This window comes from Marmota monax, unplaced genomic scaffold, assembly GCF_021218885.2.
Source record: "Marmota monax isolate L192 unplaced genomic scaffold, Marmota_monax_Labrador192_F-V1.1 WCK01_AAM20220418_F8-fsc00001, whole genome shotgun sequence".
Classification (NCBI taxonomy): domain Eukaryota; kingdom Metazoa; phylum Chordata; class Mammalia; order Rodentia; family Sciuridae; genus Marmota; species Marmota monax.
In genome coordinates this window covers 59,565,880-59,589,227 of record NW_026693777.1, presented here as the reverse complement: position 1 = coordinate 59,589,227, position 23,348 = coordinate 59,565,880, and the positions used below count along the sequence as shown (strand labels likewise).

Genomic DNA, 23,348 nt, shown 5'->3' with positions numbered 1-23,348 from the left:
GTTGTGACTCATTGGAAGAGCGCCTGCTTAGCACGTGTGAGGCACTGGGTTCAATCCTCAGCACCATATAAAGATAATAAAAACTGTGTCCATTTTTTAGTCTACAACTAAAAAATTAAATAAATAAATAAAAACAAATTCAGTTCTTTCCATTTGAGTAAATAGTGTAGGAAGGTCTTTCCCAAACCCATGAAGTCAATAATGTACATGCTATTCATAATGGCTCAAAAAAAAAAAAAAAAAAAAAAAACTAGTCAAAGCAAGCATCCACTGATTTCTTCACTGTAGAATACACAAATAAATACACACAAAATAGCTTAAGAAAAATCAATAGCTTTATTTTTCCTCAATATACCTTTAGAAAATTTGTGTGAGAAGAGGTTTCTTGAAATAGACCTGAGGACTATGTACAAAAATCAAGAGTTTCACACCAGTAACAAAAAGTGCATGGATGAAGGTGCGGCAGCCTAGGACCTCTCCATCAGAGGGGAGGCGAGGTCTTTGATGGTTTTGGAGTTCAGCTGAGGGATCGTGCTGATCTTCAGGAGTTTGCTGCTGGCATACTTATTCTTGATGGCCTGTAGAAGTCATTTGTGATTAAGCACATACATGTCAGGACCCCAACTTCAGACCTCATTCCTAGCTTAATTCATAAGCATTGAAGGGCTAGAACTGTAATCTCCAGATTGTCTGATGATGTCCAATCACTGAAGCCAGCCAGAGCTGACCACTTCTTTCTATCCCTGGTCACACAGGTGATGGGGGAACAAAGGACTTCAAGGTCAAGGAAGAGGCTCTCTCTCATGAGCTAACACTGGGATGGGAGGTATGAGCTCTTTATTGTGTCATCACAACTGGGCAATAATAATGAGTGGTATCTAGTGCTTAGCAAATCCCAGATAATACCTTCAGGACTAACAACACTTTACAATTCCAAACCATGCTAAGTCATGCTGAAATTTTGGCAGAAAACCAGAAAGCAAATCAGATTGAAGTCACTTGAGATTCTTCTATTGTACAAACACCTTGCAGTTTATCACCAGACTGCTGGTTTGCACTGATATTTGGTGTCACACAGGCACAGGACAACCCCAAAACTCCTTCCATTCCTCCTCATAGGTGGGCTACACAGACATACACTAGGCCCCCAGGAGGCTTCCTCTAGGGGCTTCTTGCCCTCTTGTTTCATCATGCCTGCTCATCAAGTGCCTTTTAGTCACTGCTCCAAGAGCCTGGAAACAAGGCCCTGAGTAATACCATCTGCTTACGTAAGACCTCCACATAGCCATTCAAGGTGGGCCCTTGCTCTCTCTTCCTGATCATAGGCCAACCAGCCTTCCCTGCTTGCTGCCTCCCCTAGCCAAGATGCTTGTACAAGGATGGAGTAAACACATAATACTGATCAACTGGCTGACTATACCTGGGGCCTACCTAGACAAGAACAGCCTATCTATCTGTTTCAAAGAAAGTCTTCCTCTAGGGTTTATCACTGTTTCATCTCCTGCTATGCTAGAAAAAAATAAAGAATTTATGCTAAAATAAGATTCTCACATATGCCAATAATACATTTACATGAAAACATGAACGCACACACACAAAATCCATAATCTGATGCTTTTCAGAACTTCAGAAACAAAAGTACTTACGATGAATTTAGTTAAGTTTTCATTTACTTTCACCACATTTTTGGCCATGTGCTGCATGACTTCCAGTACTTCATTCTCTGTGTATCCTGTGTAATACTGCTGCTTTAAGTTCTGAAACACAAGGCAAACAAAAAGAATAGGTGACTGAGGGGCTAGATTAATTCTGCCCTTAGGAGACCACATCTTACACATACTGACATCACCTATATAAAAGCTGTGAAAGAAAATTCTTACCTTCCAAAACATTCATGGACTAATAATCACTTCATGGTACCAGCAGAGCTAAAATAGCCACAAAATCAGGATGATTCTGGCCCTGAGACAGGACTAAATTATGATATTGAGGGACTCCTAATTAAATTGAGTATGAAAGGCCTCAAATTATTATTATTAATTTTTTTTAAAAGAGACAGAGAGATAATTTTTTTAATATTTATTTTTTTAGTTTTCGGTGGACACAACGTCTTTATTTTATTTTTATGTGATGCTGAGGATTGAACCCAGCGCCCCGTGCATGCCAGGCGAGCGCGCTACCTCTTGAGCCATATTCCCAGCTCCAAATTATTATTTTTTAAAGAGCCTGCACAGGTTAAAAAAAAAAAAATGCAAAGTAAGCTTTCAATCTTACTTCTATCCTCTTACTGAAAGAGAAAAATGAAAGTGAAAAATGAAACCAAACAGAAAAGTGCCCCCTTAATCAGGCGTAGTGATGCATGCCTGTAATCCCAGTGACTTGGGAGGCTTAGGTAGGAGGAACACAAGTTCAAGGCCAGCCTCAGCAACTTAGTGAGGCTATAAGCAATTTAGTGAGACCCTGTCTCAAATAAAAAAGGGCTGGGGATGTAGCTCAGTGGCTAAGTGTCCCTTGGGTTCAATCCCCTACTGCCCAAAAAAGTGTCCCCTTTACAGTGTTTAGCACATCTCAAATATCCTTCCATCAAAACCCTACCCAGCAGTAGATGCTCTGTGCTTGAGAGTCCAGTCACACTGTTAGGCAAGGAAGAACTAAAACCACCAGGATTCTCTGCTGGGCCCAGTGTAGTTAAGCACTAGAGACAAAACTCAGAGAAGCCAACACACAGCCTTCCCAAGAAGAAAATTCAAGCAAAAGGATGACTCTTTGTTGATTGATAATAAGACTACCACATGTGAAGATGTACAAACTTTTTCATTTCAAATTCTGTTGTACAAATCTACATGCTTACCTAATTCCTTTCATATGCAGAGTATAACTGGCAAAATCAACCAAATAGTTTTGAGTGGGAAAAAAATGAGCAAGCGTAAACATGAAAATAATGCACAACTATTGGTATTTTGGATGAGCCATTTGAAAGTGAGTTGTAGACACTGTGACATGTCACTTCAAAATGTTTCAGAAGCATCCCTTAAAAGAACATTTTTCTTACCTATCCAAAACAGCATTCTCACATAAAAACATTATCAACAATTCCATAACATCATCTAATTAATTTCTCCAAATACCTTTGGAGATATCTTTTGTGGATTCTGTTTAGATCCAGAGTCCCATCAAGGCACATGCAGTACACTGGACTGTTGGATCTTTAGTCTTTTTAGATTTAAAAGAACCCTTACTTTCTTGGCTTGAAATAATTTTTTTAAAGTATCCAGGCAAGTTTTAGAATGTCTCACATTCTGGATTTGTCTGAGTGTTTCCTCATAACTGAATTCATGTCAAACCTCTTGGACATGAACACTAAATATATGACAGTGCATACCTCTTGCTGCACCAGAAAAGCTAGTCCCAAAAAATGGTTAATGACAAACTTATTCACTAATATAAGGTATAACCACCAGACCCTCTCTATCAGAAAGGTTCATCTTTTTTCTTCAAAATTAGAAGTATCTATGAGATGATTTTTTTGAGACCATGTAAATCATGTTTTCTATAATTAGTTTATCTAATGCTTTATGTACCCATTGATAATCCTTGCTTAAATCAATATGCCATTGGGGGCTAAAATATAGAGAAGTTTAAGCTGGGTGCAGTGGTATGTACCTGTAATCCTGGCTACTCAGGAGTCTAAGGCAGAAACCTTAGCCCAAGAGTTCAAGACATAGCGAGACCATCTCTCTCTTTCTCCACCTTGTCTTTTAAAAAACAAAACCTGTTAGCCGTGGTGGTACAGGCTTGTAAACCCTGCTACTCGGGAGGTTAAGGCGGGGATCACAAGTTCAAGGCTTGCCTTGACAACTTAGTGAGAGATCCTGTCTCAAAAAAATAAAGTGCTGTGGATGCAGCGCAGTGGTAGAGCACTAGCATTCCATATGCAAGGACCTGGAATCCCCAGAACTATAAGCATATAAATGAATGAATGAATATTAAATGAAAAACCAAAACCAAAAGCACACACAGCAGATTTCTAAGTCTAGCATTCTTCCTACTTTAATTCACTACTCTCCTGATCTTTAAAAAAAAAAAAAAACACTAGGGATGTAGGTCAGTGGTACAGCACTTGCGTAGCACTTGTGAGGCTCTGGGTTCAATCCCCACTACCAAAAAATAGATAAATAAAAGAAAGCTTCCTTTTTACTTTACTTGTTGTAACATTATGGACTCAGATTTTAGTTGTTTTGTTTGCCTGCTTGTTTTTTTTGTTGTTGTTGTTGTTGTTTTTTTTTGCAGTACTGGAGATTAAAACTAGTACCTTACACATACTAGGCAAGTGCTCTATCACTGAACTATATTCCCCAGCCCTCTCTCTATATATATATTTTAATGTTCAAATTCAGTCAATTAGAACCTTTTAAGCCAGTTATTCTGTCCTTTTGATGTCACCTCAATGGTCTTTAAGAACTTGCCTGCTCTCTTGGCACAAACTAGGCTGTGTCCTTCTCCTGACACAGTCCTGAACTCAGCTATTGCTAACTTCTTGTGGGTAATAGTATTTAGTATCTGAAATGTGGGTACCAGATATGCTCATTGTACTGAGTTGTCAGTTTCCTTTTTTTAATGAATTTACCATATTTCTAGATTTAACATTACACAGTTTTTATTTTTATTTTTTTAATATTTATTCATTCATTCATTCATTCATTTATTTTTGGTACCAGGGATTGAACTCAGGGGCACCTGACCATTCAGCAATATCCCCAGTCCTACTTTGTATTTTATTTAGAGTCAGGTCTCACTGAGTTGCTCAGCACCTTTTGCTGAGGCTGGCTTTGAATTCGTGATCCTCCTGTCTTAGCCTCTTTAGCTGCTGGGATTACAGGAGTGCGCCCCCAAGCCCAGCAGGAGATACAATATTTTTAACAATTAAAAGCAAAAGTAAAAGAGGGTGGGCACAGTGGGACATGCCTGTAATCCCAGTGGCTCAGGAGGCTGAGGCAGGAGGACTACAAGTTCAAAGACAGTCTCAGCAAAAGTGAGGTGCTGAGCAACTCAGTAAGACCCTATCTCTAAATAAAATATAAAGTAGGGCGGGGAAGTGGCTCAGTGATCGAGTGCCCCTGAGTTCAATCCCTGACACCCCCAAAATAGAAAAGTCAAAATTTATACATTTTACTACACCAAAGTCAATAAATAGTTACAACCAAAAGTCCTCCCACTCTCAATCTTCTATCCTGTTCTCCTGGAACCCCATAGTATCTTTCTTGGTTTCTGGCTGATTCCTCTGAATCTTTTTTAAAATTAGCAAATATACAAATACTTGGGTACACACATTCTTTCTTGTGTAAAATGTGAACTGCTACCTGTAACAGTAGCAAAATAGCTCCAACATGCTGCTCTAGCAACTTCACCTGTATCCAGATAGACCTCAATGGTCAAGGCTTGGACCACAGCCGATACATCTAGACAAAAGGCCTTATGGAATAGGAGGGGATGGCAGCCTTAGAAGGAGCTGGCTTCCATCTCCCACTCCTTATCTCCCCTGGGAAACTGTTATGAGATATTCCTCATCACCTCCTGGGTTTTGATGATGCTTTCTGCTCTGCTACTATAAAATTGCTGAGTGGCAGTCTAGAATTGGTGCCTCCATGAGAGTATCCCTCAACTCACACTGCAGTCATTGGCTCCTTTTGTTTCCTTGTCATCCTGTTTTGTTGTGAGAGAAGGACTGGGAAGCTGGCATCTTTGTCTACTCATCTGAATCCAAAAGTAGCTAATTCTGTCTTCACTAGCTGAACTGGTAGGCCTGGCCCTTGCTTAGTCTGGTGTGCCTGACAACTTGCCAAAAACCCAAGAAATCTTACATAGCAGTCCTGTGGCCTTCCTCAACGTTACAACTCTGATACATTTGTATATCATGGCATAGTCAGCAGTCTCTGAATTGTTCCATGTAGCTTTCTTTTAGGCCTTTGGACTTTCGACAAATGCCTCAATGATAGAATTGTGAAAATGCTATGGTGTTACATATCATGAAGTCCTAAAATAAAGACTAATTTCTTCCTGAATCTACCACTTACCCATTTTCCTTGGCCTAGAACCTTCTGAGACAAGCAGGAAGCAGCCGCAGCTACCTTAGAAGGGTGATAATGCACCATGTCATAATCAATGAGAGTCAGCTCCATCAAATATTTGGCTAATGTGTGCTGTTCAACATCAACCTATGAAAGAATAGCCAGGGACAGGAAGAATTACAGTTATTACTATCTTGCAAAATTCTGGGTGAAGGCCTAGAAATTCAAATTCACTTATCTCACATCTTTCTCAAGAATCACTCTATTCCACAATGTTACAAATACAGAGCCTAAAGACTTTTCTCAGAAGAATTAACATAATATGCATAAAGCCTTATCTAAAGGAAGTTTCCTATATATTCATAACATTCCCTTAATTAGATCAATGTTTCTGGATAAGACAAAGAAAAATCATCTCCTGTAGTGTTGGAGGCACTTACTTCCCCAGCTTTTGATGCTCGCCTTAAAAAGTGAAGTGGCAAGGGTCGACCCAACTCAAACTTCAGTTCTTTCAAAATTAGAGTTTCCATTTCTCGGATTTGAGAACTGGTATAAGCATTGTCTGTGATGTAGACGAAGTCTTCTATATTTGGAGAAAACATCTCCTCATACTTGGAAGCCAAGAGCAGAGCTGTAATCCCAACCAACTGAAGTTTCTTACGGGAGACTGGCTGAACCTAATTGAAAACAAGTGTGTCAGAAGTCACATTAACAACAGGTTTGGAACTCTGGGTGGGAGAAGGTGAGAAGAAACCAAGTCCTGGAGAAGTAAGCACCTATTGTTTCTGCTCATGGCCCTCTTGAGGACACAGGAGGCCTGTATGTTAATAGGAACCACCAGTGAGCTTGGTCAATCTGTTCTTGAGTACTGACTATGTGCCAAGCACAATGCTTAAAATTCTAACATAACATCTCATCCAATCCTCATGAAAATCCTAGAAAGTACTTGCTTTTATCCTCAATTACAATCACAAATAGATGACCTGAGAAGAGATTCAGATACTAGCTCAAGATCACTCAATTGCTGAAAAGGGGAAGAATCTAAGCCTGATGAATAAGGTGCTCATCACTCTTCCTCCCACACTGTCCTGACTTAAGTGTCTGCAGCAGCCTTGACCTGGGCTCAGCATGGTCTAAACTGAGATATAACCAAAAAAAAAAAAAAAAAGAGAGAGAGAGAGAGAGAGAATTTAATGGGTGGCTCAAATATTTCCTTAATCCTCATCAAAACCATGCCCATTGTTCAGCTTAAAAAATATTCAACAATGTTTTAGTTATGAAAAATCTCAATCTATAGTATAAGTGTTTCCTTTAATTTCCCTTCTTCCTTCTTCTTCTTCTAACTGGGACTTTGCTTTAACTCTCATTATTCAAAATCTACCTAAAATACTACTGTGTTTTCTGGTCCAATAAGAATTTTATAGTGAGAATAACGGGATCTATGTTTAGTTAGAATTTTGCAGTATCTCAGGGCCATTATTATAAACATAATTATTACTACATTGTTTGGACAGAATTTATACTGGACCTAAACCCATATCATGAATGCTGACTTTAAATAAACAAATCTTTATCATGGGGCTATTTGGTAGATAACACACTAGCAGTTAATATCTGGCACCTCGTCTCACCATTCAGTGTCTGTGCATTAAAAATTGATAGGTATTTTGAAAGTCATCTTTGCTTCTCAGCTTATTTTTTATTTCCTCTTTATGTCTCACATTCTCAGTCCACTCCACACACACTTTTTTTTTTTTTATTATTATTTTGTTTTTTAAATTCTGCTTTGTCCCTGTTACTTCTATGGTGATTCAGTGCCACAGCTAACTGAAACTTTTAAGATTCTCTAGCCAAACTCCTCATGCCTCAGATGAGGAAACACTAAATAGCACCAAACTTCGGAAATGGTGCTTGAAGGTCTGGAAAACCAATATAGAGGTACCAGTGATTTCAGATAAATTTCTACACCATCTGATGCTACATTCCCTTTGATAAATGACTGACTACTAAGGATTGGGCTAAGCATCCCTAATCTACAAAATATGAAAACCTGAAATGCTCCAAAATTTAAAATTTTTTGAGTGCTGGTATGACACAAGTACAACATTCCACACCTAACCTTCTGTGTGACAAGTTACAGTCAAAACACATATACACTAAAAAATACTGTATAAAACTACCTCAGGCTGAGCTCAGGTTGTGGCTCTGTGGTAGAGCGCTCACCTAGCACATGCAAGGCCCTGGTTTCTAACCTCAGCAACACATAAAAATAAATCAATAAAATAAGGTATTGTGTCCAACTACAACTAATTATGTGTATGTGTGTATATATATGTGTGTATGTATGTATGTGTGTGTGTATATATACATATATATCCATCCTCAGGCTATGTGTAAAAGGTATACATGAAACAAACAACTTTGGGTTTAGATTTGAGCCCCATTTCTAAGATATTTCTTATTTATTTGCTTATGGTACTGGGGATTGAACCCATGGGCACTTTGCCACTAAGCTACATCCCAGTCCTTTTTTATTTTGACACAGGATCTTGCTAAATTGCTAAACTTGGCCTAGAACTTGAGCTTCTTCTGCCTCAGCCTCCCAAACTGCTGGAATTACAGGTGTATGCCACCGTACCCAGCCCATTTCCAAATTATTTTAGTGTGTATGTGCAAATATTTAAAAAAAAAAAAAAAAAAAAGTATTTGTGTGTCTGTATAAAGTTTCTCAAACACTTAGAATAAGGAAGACTCAACCTGTATGCTATGGAGTCCTAAAAAGAACTCAGGCACAACTACTAAAATTGCCCAGAGCTGGCTGGCATCACCAAAGATTTGATACATTTGAACTACTTTCCATTTTAGCACTTGAAGTTTTTTTGGCTTCCCTATTAATTTGACTTTTGGCCTTTTCTTCAGAGGAACCCCAACTTAGCTTTCTATCCCAGAAGCTTAAATACACTGTTCAATAAGTCTTGGGCACTAGTCCCTGAAGTAGACTGACCTGTAAAAATCGATCCATGACAGCAATGCACATGTACAGAGTTTCCTGCAGAAGCCTAAACTTGGAGTGGACTTGAACCAGCCAGTCCACCAGGATGGCACGCATACGTCCATTTATATCTCTTCCATCCAAGAAATGTGGGTTTATGGATTGCAAAATCTGTTGGTGAAATATAAAAGTTTAAAAAGTTGACTTCATTTATAAATTCCACATTGCTTGTAGAACCCAAACACAAAAGGCCTACCCACCTCAAGCTGTCTTAGATACTGGTAGATATCTTTAACATAGTCACTGCAGAGCTGAGGGTTCTCCCAATCCTCATTATCAATGTCCTCAATTTTGCAGAGCAAGGCATCAGAAAAAGCTTGGCAGAGGTTCTCTTCCTTCATGGAGACATCCTCAGGTGTAGGAGAAGGACCCTACAACAACAAATTTAAAAGCATATTATTGTAGCTCAGTGGTAAAGCACTTGCCTCGCTTGTGTGAGGCACTGGGTTTGATCTTAAGCACCACTTAAAAAAACAAATAAGATAAAGGTATTGTGTCTACAATTAAAAAAAAATTTTAAAGCACATTACTGTTTTTCTGGTTTTTTCTTATAGAATATATAATCTACTATATTATACCTATAAGTTATGTATAATATTTTTCTATCTCTACTAGAATGTAAACTCTATATGCTTACATTTATTTAGTTAGCTTTGTCCACTGAAGTATCTCAAATACCTATATTAGCACTCATACATAGTAGGTACTCAATAAATAAAAGAAACTTGACCTCCTGGGGTCAGAGATTACTGGTGCTGATCATTCACTTTAGCAGTATCCTCTTCCACAAGCATGTTTTCTTTTCTTCAACTAATTTGCTCTAAACTGAGAAACTGGCAAATAAAAAGTAGAAAAGCATGCCTATGAATAGAACAGAAAATGGAACAGGAAAAGTAAGCAAAGACTGAGCAAGTAAATGGACCAGTATTTTATTTTCTTATGCTGACTGGGTGATTGTTATAAAAATTACACAAATTAAAAATTTATAAAGTCAAAACAAGTATTTAGCAATGAGGTATAAAGAAACCATTACTTTTAAAAAGAATAAGAGGTACTTGCAAAGTAAAGCCTACCAGAATTTTTAGGCTACAAAAGAGTATATAAAGTAAAAAAAAATATAAAAGAAAGAACCCATATAATAAAACAGATAAGCAATTTTAATTTACATTGAAATTCAATCATAATTTCTAGTCTTAGAGGAGGATCGAATAATGGAAAAAACAGTTCAAACCATGCCCTTCCCTCTTAAAGATCTTAAACTGGGAAGGGTCAAGTGAACAGAGTAGGCAGGTATGCATGCCATTTATTCAAGCATTTGCAATCCTCAAGGATCTGGAATGAATGAGAGGGCTACATGAAGAACCAGGGAGTGTAAGATCTGGAGGAAAATAGCTAGGCAAAAAAAAAAAAAAAAAAAAACAATTGCAAAGTGCCAGAGGAAACAAAGAAAATAAAGGTGGAACTGGGAACTGATTTGGGAAGTGGGAAAAAAGCATGTAAGGTGTGAGAAGATGAGCTGGAAAGGAAAAAAACCTTGCCAAGGAGCTTAGCTTTTATCCAAAGGAAAAGTGAGACCATGGAAAGGTCAACAGTGACTGGAAAAAGATGTCCATTTTAATAAATACACATAGTTCCAGTTTCAGGTTAGCTTTTCCAAGTTTGAGCATTATTACACTTTTCCCATGAAGGCAGCCAGTAGTGGGAGATCTGGATGAAGGAGTCAGAGGTTAGCATCATGAGCTTCATGTGCTGTCTTAACAGCTTAGCACATTTATCTGTTTCCTACTTAGAAGCCTGAGTTTAACCAGGTCCAAACACTACCAGGATAAGACAAGATACTTGCTCTGGCTCTTAATTTAAAATTGCTTGAAAGGAAGCCAATATAATTTAATTCTTCTAAGAATTTACATGTCTGTATAGGTCATCTGAGTCTGATAGATTGACTGTGCAATCCTCTATCCAGTGTGTCTGCATGCAAAGCATCAAAACTGAATCAGTTAATTCACTATCAAGACTTAAATAAGCCACACATGGAAAGACAAGTACCTCATGATCTCACTCACATGTGAGATCTAAAAATGCTGATCTCACAAGAGTTAAGATTAGAATGATGGTCAGAGGTTGGGGGAGAGAAGGATGAGGACAGCTTGGTCAATGAATTAGAAGTGAGAAGTTCTGGTGTGCTACTCTGCACAGTGGAATGACAATCGATAATGATACTGCATTATACCTTTAAATACACTACAAGAAAGAATTTTTAATGTTTTTACCATAAATACATGATAAAACATTTAAGGAAATTAATCTGATTTGAATATTATACAATGTATACAGGTTTTTAAATGATATATAGGTCCCCACTAATAAGTACAATTTGTATGTATCAGTTAAAAAATAAAATTGTGAAAAAAGAAACTGTATGCACCATATAGTCATGCTACATCTTCCCTAAAAGTAGTTATCAGAAATCATAATGATGTGAAGTCTGGCTTAACTGGAAAAGCTCCTGTTGTCAGGATAAGAAGCTGGTAGAGGTAAGTGAGGGCCACTCAAGTTCCAGTACCAACATCAACTGAGATGGACCTGTTGACAGGATTGGTTAATTTAACATGCAAATACACAAGTATATTCTTGTAAGTTTTGATTAAACAGTTCCTTTACTGAATTTATGATAAATAATTCAATTAAGTGCACAGGGGAAAGACTGTAAGAACTATTGATTCTGGTCAGACAGTTCATGATTGGTAGCAACATAGGCACACACAATTGTAGAAAGGCAAAATCGGTAACTTGATTATCTTCAGAAGTGCAATGGATTTGAAATGGGGAATAGTAACAATGAACTCAACTTTTATTAAACATGTTCTATATACATCTGTATTGTTTTTGCTATTTTACAGCAGTTTCAAATGTAACTAAAAGAAAAAGCTGGGAATAGTGGTTCACACTTGTAATCCTAGCCACTAGGGAGGCTAAGGCAGGAGGTCCACAAGTTTGAGGCCAGTCTTGGCAAATCAGAAAGACCCTGTGTAAGGTAATAATAAAAAAGGGGGAACAGAGGGGTAGTAGTTAAGTGATAGAGTGCCCTCAGTTCAATCCCTAGTACCACAAAAAATAAATAAATATAAAAATCACTCTTTAAAAAAAAAAAAAAGATGTGAATAGTTTTGCTTATCCCTTTCACATGTAGTTTTTCTGTTAGGGAAAATTAGGCCATAAAACATTCTTAAACTTGAAAAATGACTATAACTGACAGTGAATCATCTGAATTTCTAGCTGTTTACTCCTCAGTATATCTCCTAAACTTGGATCTAGCCTCTGTGATAGCATCTACCCTTTTACTTCTAGATCCCCCAACTTGACTGGAAGCTACATGGGAGCTAAGACGATGGTTTATACAACTTGTTTGTTTGCCCAGCACCCAGCAAACAAGGTACTGGTATTAGTCCTTCTCCTTCCTTTCATACTACTCAGTGTTTACCAAGGTCTCATCAATCAGCAAAACACAGTTTTCTCCAAAAATTGCAGAGTAATAACTTCTGTTAATGATTGGAATTTTAGTCTCAGGGCCCTTTGAGATTCAGTTGTCTCACCTGCTACAAAGCAAGAAGTCTGCCTTCCAGGTTTGCAGAAAGGAAAAGATAGTAATCAGTTATACTTCTGAGAACATCTGCTTTTAGGGACACATGGTTTATGTTATAAGCTTTCTAGGAAAGTCGCTAGAAACTCATGCTCAACTGGCATTTGCACAACTCCAGGGATTGGCTATAAAGGAATAGTCATGACTCTGCAAAGAGAGCAGGTGAAAAAGTAAAAGCTATAGACAGGCAAGTAGAAGGAATCACTTGCCAGAAGGTGGGGAACTCCACATAAATTGTGGACTTAGTGGTCCCTTCACTGTTTCTAAGACAAATTATTTGAATTGGAAAGAACTGTTGTTCATTAATCCCTGATAACTTCTATTACCAGAACATCCAGGTATATCTTTTAACCACAAAAGTGACTTTCATATGAAATAAGCTCTAGTCCATAAAGGTTTATCTAAAACACGGCATCCCCAATATTGTCAGGAAGTTTAAGATAAAGGAACCTTCCAGGCACTGTGGTACATGCTTATAATCCCAATGGCTCCAGAGATTGAGATAGGAGAATTATGAGTTCAAAGCCAGCCACAGCAACTCAGTAAAGCCCTAAGCAACTCAGCAAGACCTCATTTCTAAATAAAATATAAAAAGGGCTGAGGATATGGCTCAATGGTTGAGTGCCCCTGGGTTCAATCCCTGGTACCAAAAAAAAAAAAAAAAAAAAAAAGGATAAAGCAGCCAGCCAAGGAGATATAGAATAAAGAGACCTCAGAGAAGATGAAGCTGTAAAAGTCACAGGAAGAAACAATTTTTCCTTCCTTTCTTCTTTCAAAAATAAAAATTTATTTATTCGGTGCTAGGGATTGAACTCAGGACCTTATGCATGCTAAGCACCAGCTCTACCACTGAACTATACCCCAAGCCCTGGTATAGCTGGCCTTTTTTGTTGTTGTCAAATATATCTGTATTTTGTTTATTTATTTATATGCGGTGCTGAAAAATCGAACCCAGTGCCTCACACATGCTAGGCAAGCACTTTACCACTGAGTTACAACTTTGGTCCATAGTGGGCCTTTTATAATTCACCTTTCTTCTTCTCTGATTTGAATAATTACGTACCTATGTAACTATTTTAAGGAAATAGTTCAAGGAAAATAAAAATCTTAAGCCCAATACTTAAAAGGAACTCCCATAAATATTTCATATATAAATGCACACTTTAAAAAAGCAAGTCTGCTTTGTATTGTACATATTGTTATAATCTGATTTTCCCACTTGATGTTACAAGCATTTTGACATCTAAATGCTTTACTAAAACATTTGTAATACTTCATTAAATACTTCATTTAACTGATTTCCTAATAGAGGATACTTCTCTATCAGGTAAGAGATATTTATTCATTACAGCACTACTTAAAATCCCTCTGGTCATTTTCTTGGGACATACTGCAAAAACAGACTTACTGGATATATAGAATAACCATCTGAAATATACTGCCAAATCATTCTTCTGCATTCAAAAAGTCACCCATGTAAAATGCTATCTCATATAAACAGCACTTTTTCTAACCATGGCCCCTAGATAAAAACCCAGAAACCTTCAAGGAAAGGCCTCCTAAAGGAAGGTCAATCTTGAATATTTGCTCTGAACTCTAGTTCTCAATTTGAAGCCTTTATCTCCTGTCTAAAGGCTTCTTCTTTTTCCAACCATGGTTCCAGGTAGATGCTGGCAAGTCTGTCTCTCCTTCAGATACTGCAGGCACATTTCCAACTGCTTTTCCAGGCAGATATCCCTCTATTGAGGTTCTAATTCTTTTCAAAATAATTTATCTAAAGTATTCTTTCTCCATACTAAATGATATCCTTGAAGTCCTAACACATCTGACGTTTCCTAGAACTTTCATAGATACCAGGATGAAGGCAAGTACTTAGAGGAAACCCAGACTAGTTCAAGACGCCTACCAACTACTTGCTTGGACAATTGTTAATACCTCCCAACACTGCTTCCATCACTTCTCTCCTCCTCAAAACTTTTCAGAGACCTCACTACCTAATGAGATAAAATCTAAATTTTGAGGATTTCAAATTCAATTGCAACCTTCTTCTGCTTCCTCAAACATCCTTCTTGACTCAATTTAAACCTGCAGACTCCTTGAACAAAAGACATGACTACAGACCAATTTTCACTTTGGTGCCTTGATTTTTGTTGCTGCCTTGGTTCCCCAAAACTTGCTGTTTACTATCAGCTTCTCTCTATTCTTAAAAATCAACTAAAAAGAGCCAAGAACAGTGACACATGCTTATAACCCCAGCTACACAGGAGGATGAGCAGGAGGATCACAAGTTGGAGGCCAACTTGAGTAACACTGCAAGGCTTCATCTTAGGGGGGGGGAAATCAACACTAAAGGATGAAGTTACCTCTGACCACTTCATTGCTTAGTGTTCTCTCCCACCTTTAGGTGCTCCTTCTTAAAGACAATAAAAAGGGCTACCCCAGTCATTTGACATTCATTCAGGCATATATTTCCCAAAGTTATCTAGTGTCACATATGCCCATTCTAGATAAATCTCCTGAAAATAAGAGGTCTCTTTAGCAGTCTTAATACTATTCGATATGTACAATGTTTAATATAGACATTTGTCAAATATATCCAATGTTTAATATGGAAAACTCTCAAACGTACAATAATATGTATTTTTTGAACTGGAAATAGTGAAGTAGTTTTTGTTATACCTCAGCACCTATGATGGTGCCTATAAATGCATAAGTAATCCATAAATGAAAGTGTACATAAACTTGAATGTGATGAAAGGAGAGCAGGTTGATGGATCCATTAGCATTGTGGATGATTGAACTAATTAGTCATAGAGAATACAATTTATCAACATAGAATTTCAGTATTCCCTTACTCTTACATGAATTTGGGTCTCGGAACTGTGGGCCTCTGATTGGGAGCCAGGTCTTCCTTCTTTTTTTTTTTTTAATTGTAGATGGACACAATACCTTTATTTTATTTATTTATGGGTGCTGAAGATCAAACCCAGTGCTCCACACATGTGAGGCAAGTGCTCTACCCCTGAGCCACAATCCCAGCCCTACAAGATCATTCTTTTAGTAAATTATTTTAATAAAACCCACCAAATTTCACTAAGACCACTAGATATATTTGGGTATTAAAGTAATAAACATTATTCAAGATCATAATATTAAATTGGGATACCAAGGCAGAGATCTACCTGTGAATGTTCTTCAAAAATTGCAGTCTAACTTAAACTAGGCTACTCCACTAAGTGTGTTTATAAATTCACAACTTCCTACCTTTGGAGCCAACATTTCCATCTGTACTGGTTTCACAGAAGCAGTGGGTTTCAGTTGTTTGTTGACATTTGTTGCTTTGGTGGGCTGAACTGATACTTTGGTGTTTTGAGTTTTCTACAAGAAAAATACAGGATAGAGCAAGACAGTACATGTTGTCCCTCAGGTCTATACAAAATCAGCCTCTAATGCACATTTTGCCTTATGGTTGTTACCTTCACTACTTGTGCTGCTCTGGTTGAAACTCTATTTCCAATTTCTTCTAAAACCCCACGCCTGATAGTCACATGACTCTTGGCTTTAGAATTAACTCCTATGTCAATATTCTCCAAATCAGTGGACACCTAAAAAAAAGAAAAAAAAAAAGTTAATCAGGCATTAAAATGATTGAAAATATTTAGCTAATATCAGATATTCAATTTTAGAATTGCTCTGGGAAAGGTGAATATGCTGGGATCCATTTGCGAAAGGGAAAAGGTACATGTTAGGAAGCCTAAATATGCTATTTGAGATTAATAACATCACTCTAAATTAGGCACATCATTATATATCTTTTTTTTTTTTTTTTTGAAAAGCAAGTTTACTTAAGCTACATCAGTCCAGAGGGGCTAACAAAATCTCTGGACCCCAGGTCTGGAAATTCTTTTGAGATTTATACTCAGTGGGTGGTTACACAACAGGGTGGTTAACATAACAGTTACTTTTTGTTTCACATACATTTCATTTATAATAGAGATCCTTCACTAACCTTGCAAAAACTATTTTGAGTATTCAAGTGGGTCTGTAAGAGAACTTCAAAGCTTCACAAATAAAATTATTATTTCTCATGTAGCACCCATGTTACATGCTAGAGATCCCTGTAGATTAAAAACCTATATTTATTTAGTTAAAATTCTTCCTTTACAGAGATGAATAATAAGTGCATTCAAGATGAATTATTAAAAGCTGTAACATCAGTATTTAATAGTAGTTCTGGCTGTTTAAAATCCCAATGCTTAAATCCCAACCTTTAATTAGTATACCATTCTAGAAATAAGAAATGTTCCTGTAGAAATGATCTCTTAGAAATACAGCTATGCTGGGCACAGTGGAACATGCCTGTAATCCCAGTGGCTCAGGAGGCTGAGGCAGGAGGATCGTGAGTTCAAAGCCAGCCTCAGCAACATCAAGGTGCTAAGCAACTCAGTGAAACCCTGTCTCTAAACAAAATACAAAATAGGACTGGGGATGTAGCACAGCAGTCCAGTGTCCCTGAATTTAATCCCCAGTACAAAAAAAGAAGAAGAAGAAATATAGCTTTCAAAAATATGGTGGTCATAAAGTAGATTTGCTCTTATATTAAGGATATTTAAAATGGAAATAGTTTCTTTGGGTATAACACTTTTAGCTCTCAAATTCTCAGCTTAGGGGCTGGGGTTATGGCTCAGCGGTAGAGCGCTCACCTAGCATGTGCGAGGCCCTGGGTTCGACACCACATAAAAATCAGTAAATAAAATAAAGGTATAATAAATTATTTTAAAAATTGGGAAAATTAAAAAAATTATCAGCTCAACCAGCTTTATTCAGAACATACTTAGAAACAAAATTTGCTAGGAAAAGCAGTTCATACCACTTTTATTGCAAAAATGATAAACATTTCATGAGGAGAAAAAAAAAAAGAGTTGGGAATCCTACAGGAGGTTTGAGTGGATCTACCAGGATAGACAGAAAGGCCAGGGAAAACTATAGTCCTTCCTGAGCAGAAAGAACCTGAGTATAAGTTTATAGGATAAAGTAGACCCCCCCAAAAAAATTATTGGTTCAATTTTTCCAGCATCGATTGCCAATTTAAAAAAGTGTTTTAAAATTTAATGCTCATGGATTGAAGCCCGGTAATGTGACTAAGTTTAAATTCATCTGGAAGGGAAAACTGGCAGCTTTTAACTAGAGCCTTGTAGCCAGGAGGATGGAACTCAGCTGTGTCAGGTCCCTCTAATTTTCAGCAAAGCAAAAGTAAATCCAGGTACAATTCAAGCCCACAGGAGCAATATTAAACACTAATAATACTTTGATTTGTGCAAATATAAATAAATGATTTGGACTCTTTCAGTATGTAATACTGGTTCAAATTATATGCGAAATTTCTACACTTAAGAAATTATTGTTTTAAGAGGACAAAACCATACATCAGTGAAATGGGAAATTCATACAAAGCAAAAGGTGAAAAATCTGAAAAACAGTCATGGCATAACCCTTGACCAACTATGGAATTTCTTCCAGTTCTCCCCACCCCCACCAAAGACTAGCCTTAGTTGGCAAAGCGTTTTGAGAAAAGGGGAAGGAAATCCCAAGAACTTGTATTTAGACATCTCTCTAACACAAAGACCGCTCGCCGAGTAACAGGCCCAATAATGGGGAGGTTCCCCTGACAGGTGGCACTTCCCAGGAGCTTTCCTACACCTCTTCCACCCGAAGGAGGAAGCGGAAACCAGAAAGCTTAATTGAGACCGAGAGGCCCTCCAGAAAGGACCTGCTATATGGCCAGGAACGCCAGGGGTTCCGTGAGCCCCTGAGAAAGGAAATGCAGCCCCAGTTGGAATGAAGAAGCAAGAAACAGAAGAGGGAAGCGAGAGGCGGATGGAAGAGGAGGGATGGGGGCTGCAAGTCACAAGCTGCAGTCCCTGTTGAGAGGTGACCGGGCACACTCACCGTCGGGCGTCGGAGCAGCGCCATGAGGGAAGAGAAAGACAAGTGTGCCAGCCCGGCCCAGGGAGGGACACGGACCGAAGCAGAATGGAGCTAGCGTCTGCGGCGCGGTTGGGCCTGCACTCCAGGCCCGCACCGCTGGAATCTTCGGCGAGGTCTCCTTGTTCTAGGATTCAAATACCGCACCTCTCGCGTCCCCATTGGGTGGCCTTACGCACCGCGCGCTCTTCTCATTGGTTAAACCAGGAGACGTTCCCGCACACTGATTGGATGAACTTTCTCAGCCTGTTTGGTTGTCGTAACAACTGGGAAGGGGGATGTGCGTGCTCGGTTGTGTACCTGTTTTAGCCTAATCTTTAAAAAAAAAAAAAAAAATTCTTTAGTACTATGCATTAAACCCAGGGGCACTTTCCAACTGAGCCACAACCCTACTATTTATTTATGGGTAGAATCTCACTAAAATGCTTAGGGCCTCGGTAAATTGCTAAGGCTGGCCTCAGCCTCCCCAGTCGTTTGGATTACAGGCAAACGCCACCACGCTGGGCTCTTCCTCACTCTCTCCTTCCCTCCCTCCCTTTGTCCCACAAGATCTCACCCTGGATATGTTGAGGTTGGTACTGAGTGGGCAGAAGTAGGATCTAGGAAGATGCCCTTGGCATTCCACATCTGACCCTCATTCCTCTTAATATCAAGTCCAAGTAGAGATTGGGTTGGCCTGGGAACAGGCACTTCTAGGTTGCTTAGCACTGTTGTTTTGAGTTGAGACTCAAACTTGTAAATTGGGAGAATTGGGGTATAAACTAGATTATGATTCCCATGAAACACAAATTAAAAATAATACAGGTTGAAATGATTTGTCCGTTGTATTCCCAGCACCCAGTATTGTTTGATATCTGGTCAGGGCCGATAAATATTAACTGAATAAAAAATCCTGTGACAGGCTAGGGTTGTGACTCAGTGGTAGAGTGTTTACCTGGCACATGTGAGGCACTGGGTTCAATTCTCAGCACCACATTAAAATAAATAAATAAATAAATAAAATTAAGGTATGTGTCCATCTAAAACTAAAAAAAAAAAAAAATGTACTAAAAAAAAAATCCTGTGACGTGCGTTAAGATTTTTAAATGAAAAACAATAGTGTCCCAGTCTTCAGCATAAGAGTGGGAGAACAAAAATCCCAAGAGATACATTGTTTGTCCTGGAAAAGGCAAGAGGGACAGGAAAAGAAGGCTGGAGGTGTGGCTCAGTGCTGAAGCCACATGCCTGAGGCCCTCCTTAGCATCCCAAAAACAAACCAGGAAAAGGCAGCTGGGCGCGATGGAAAACGCCTGTAATCCCAGCAGCTCAGGATGGAGGATCTCAGTTCAAAGCCAGCCTCAGCAACAGCGAGGAACTAAGCAGCTCCAGGAGACCCAGTCTCTAAATAAAATACAAAATAGGGCTGGAATGTGGATCAGTGGTGGAGTGCCCTTGAGTTCCATCCCCAGTACTCTCCACCGCCCCCGGCCCCCCTCCCCCAAAAAAATCAGGAAAAGAAAAACCCAATGCTCACAGCAAAGGCAATGGAATGTGACTAGATAGAAGGATCCATCTAAGAATTTGAACAAGATTTCTCACAATTTTTGGTTCATTTCTCATGCACTTGGTTAATAATAATAATATAACTACTCAGAATTAAATTCCTTCCTTTGCCCCAATCCTAACTGCTGGCCATCACACATTTCCAATCCCAATGTGAAGGCAGAAAAAAAGCCAATGTCCCAGCAGGAAAGCTGTCCAGCAGAAATTCCCCCTTACTCAAAGGAGGACTAGAACTTTTGTCTATTCAGGCCTTCAACTGACTGGAGGCAGCTCACCCATACTGGGGAAGGCAAAATGTTTCACTCAATTTCTTTAAGACACGATTTCACTATGTTGCCAAGGCTGGACTCAAACAATTGGGCTCAAGCATTCCTCTCACTTTGATAAAATGGGATCACAGGTGCACAACACCACACACAACTAATTCAAATTTTCATCTCATCTAGAAACATCCTCACAGACATACCCAGAATTTCTAATCAAAATGTCTGGTCACCCCATGGCCAGTCAAGTTGGCACATAAGCATTATTACAAAACTCAACTATCAAGAAAACTGCAGGATGTTGAGAGCCACAGCAGAAGGGGCCCCAGCAAACTTCCAGCTGCCAGCAAACTTCCAGCTGCCGGCTGACAATTGGCTCACAGCAGCCCCAGCAACATCTAGCTGATTGGCTCCTCTGCGGTGATGCTCATTGGACTGTTTCCCTGCCCTTTCAGACCACAGAGCTGCTCATTGGGGGACTTTTTTGGCTCCGCCCACGTGACCCAGCCAATAGGCCTCAAGAGCAGGAGGATTGTGGGAGGTGGGGAGAAGCTGGTGGGGGAGAGAGAGGCTGGGGGAAAGCCGGTGGTGGCAGTTGAGGCTCTGAGGGTTTTTCCTGAGAGGCTATTTTGTTTGTCGTGTGTGGTTCTAAAAATAAAGTTAGTTTCTTTTGACAAGTGGCTCCTGATTGTGCCCAGTCAGACCACAAGTTAATCTTGGAGTCAATCCTAGAGGATTGATACCTAACCATATTTGGCAGATGGACGTCACACACTTGCCAGAATTTGGAAAATTAAAATATTTGCATGTTACAGTTGATACTTCTTCTGGATTTTTGATGGGCTCCCTTCATGCCGGAGAAAAAACTAAAGATGTTATAGCTCATTGCTTACAAAATTTTGCCACTGTGGGTGTTCCAAAACAGTTAAAAACAGATAATGCCCCTGGTTATACTTCTACCTCTTTTAAACAATTTTGCTCAACATTTGGCATTACTCATATAACAGGAATCCCATACAATCCACAGGGACAAGGCATAGTTGAAAGAGCTCATCAAACTATTAAAATGTACTTATTAAAGCAAAAAGAAGGAATTGGGAAGGGGTATATATTCCCCAAAGATAAACTTAAAATAACCCTTTTTACTCTAAACTTTTTAAATTTGGATTCATCAGGACTTAGTGCTGCGGAAAGGCATATGTGTCCAAAAAATGTACATAAGCCCAAGGTACTTTGGAAGGATATTCTAACAGGACAATGGAAAGGTCCTGACCCAGTAATTGTCTGGAGTCGAGGGTCTGTTTGTGTGTTTCCACAGGGAGAACAGCAGCCGATTTGGATTCCAGAGAGATTAACCAAGGTCCTGACCCAGTGATTGTCTGGAGTCGGGGGTCTGTTTATGTGTTTCCACAGGGAGAACAGCAGCCGATTTGGATTCCAGAAAGATTAACTAAAGCGATTTCTACAGACCAAAAAGAAGATGATTTGGCTCAAATCCATAACAACTGATATCCAAAACTCCAGTTTGGCTATTCTTACATCTGCAACAGAACCAGGATGCTTTTTTCAATATCTATTTTATTATTGCCCTTTGCCATATCATGAAGTTCTATTTTGTTTTTTGAGCTCATACAGACCTAGGTTAATGTTTTGCTGATCAGTTCTATTTTTTGACTATAGAGTTTTTAAGCATTGCAATGGAGATTTCACCTGTAAAAAGTTATAAGGCCTTTACTATAATGTTATGTGTTGTATGTATTATATTATGTGTGCACACTTGTGTTTTGTGTTATATGTTTGAATGTACGTATGTCCATATATCATATATGATGAGCGCTCATGATAAAATGGATCCAAATATTTTTTTTTTCACGTGATTTATATGGTTTAATTTAAATTGGGTAAACAACTGTTGAGGATTGTTTTAATATGTAAACAAAAAAGAAGGTTAACAGATCTGTTTACTTTCACCTTTCCTTTTCATTATATTTAATAATTCTCTTAAAGATAATGTAAATTGTTAAGAAAATTGTTTTCTTTTAGTGCCTTCTGTAATGTTACATAATTTTTTCTTTAGCCATTATTGCCAGAATTCCTATCTTCATCCCAGTGCCGGTGAAGACAATGTAAATTGTTAAGAAAATTGTTTTCTTTTAGTGCCTTCTGTAATGTTACATAATTTTTTCTTTAGCCATTATTGCCAGAATTCCTATCTTCATCCCAGTGCTGGTGAAGTCAAAGATAAAACCAATCTACAGCTTCTACAATAGCCATCACTGAACTGCTTGCAGAACTTGCCTGGACACATTGTGAGCTCACCTGTATGCATTGTGAACTATCTGTTGGTACATCGAATTGTGGTAGTGCTGGAGTATTTTTGCTGATGGTGTCACCGGTGGTACAATTTTTCAAAGGAGCCCTCAATTGGCTTAATGTCATGGCATTTTGCATCCTCCTCTACTAGTGATGGTCTAAAATTTGGGGGCCAACAGAGGTGAGGCAAAGAACCTCACCCCCCCACAGGTGCAAAGGCCTATCCACAAGTATGGCTGTATGCTGGACCGGTAGTCAGTGACGGGTATGATCCAATTGCAGTGGTACCAACCTAAGACAGGAGGCTGACGCCTAGAGGTCAGTTCATCCGATGACGGGTAAGGACCATATGTTGAATTGGACTGCCTAACAGGCACGGTCCCTAAGCCACATGCTTGTTGTTTAAACAGAGAGGGGGAGATGTTGAGAGCCACAGCCTGAGGGGCCCCAGCAAACTTCCAGCTGCCAGCAAACTTCCAGCTGCC

At 38.8% G+C, this 23,348-nt stretch overlaps 1 protein-coding gene across 1 annotated transcript; it reads right to left on the bottom strand.

Moving 5' to 3' along the window:
* Positions 1 to 313: 313 nt before the first annotated feature.
* Positions 314 to 18,931, bottom strand: Ccnb2 (cyclin B2). Its single transcript, XM_046461416.2, has 9 exons — positions 18,710 to 18,931; positions 16,237 to 16,365; positions 16,025 to 16,138; positions 9,321 to 9,491; positions 9,073 to 9,231; positions 6,509 to 6,745; positions 6,075 to 6,215; positions 1,647 to 1,757; positions 314 to 578 (listed from the first exon to the last, which is right to left on the bottom strand). Exons 1-9 carry the CDS (start codon positions 18,731 to 18,733, stop codon positions 468 to 470), a joined length of 1,197 nt encoding a protein of 398 aa, XP_046317372.1. The 5' UTR covers positions 18,734 to 18,931; the 3' UTR covers positions 314 to 467.
* Between the last annotated feature and the right edge of the window lie 4,417 nt (positions 18,932 to 23,348).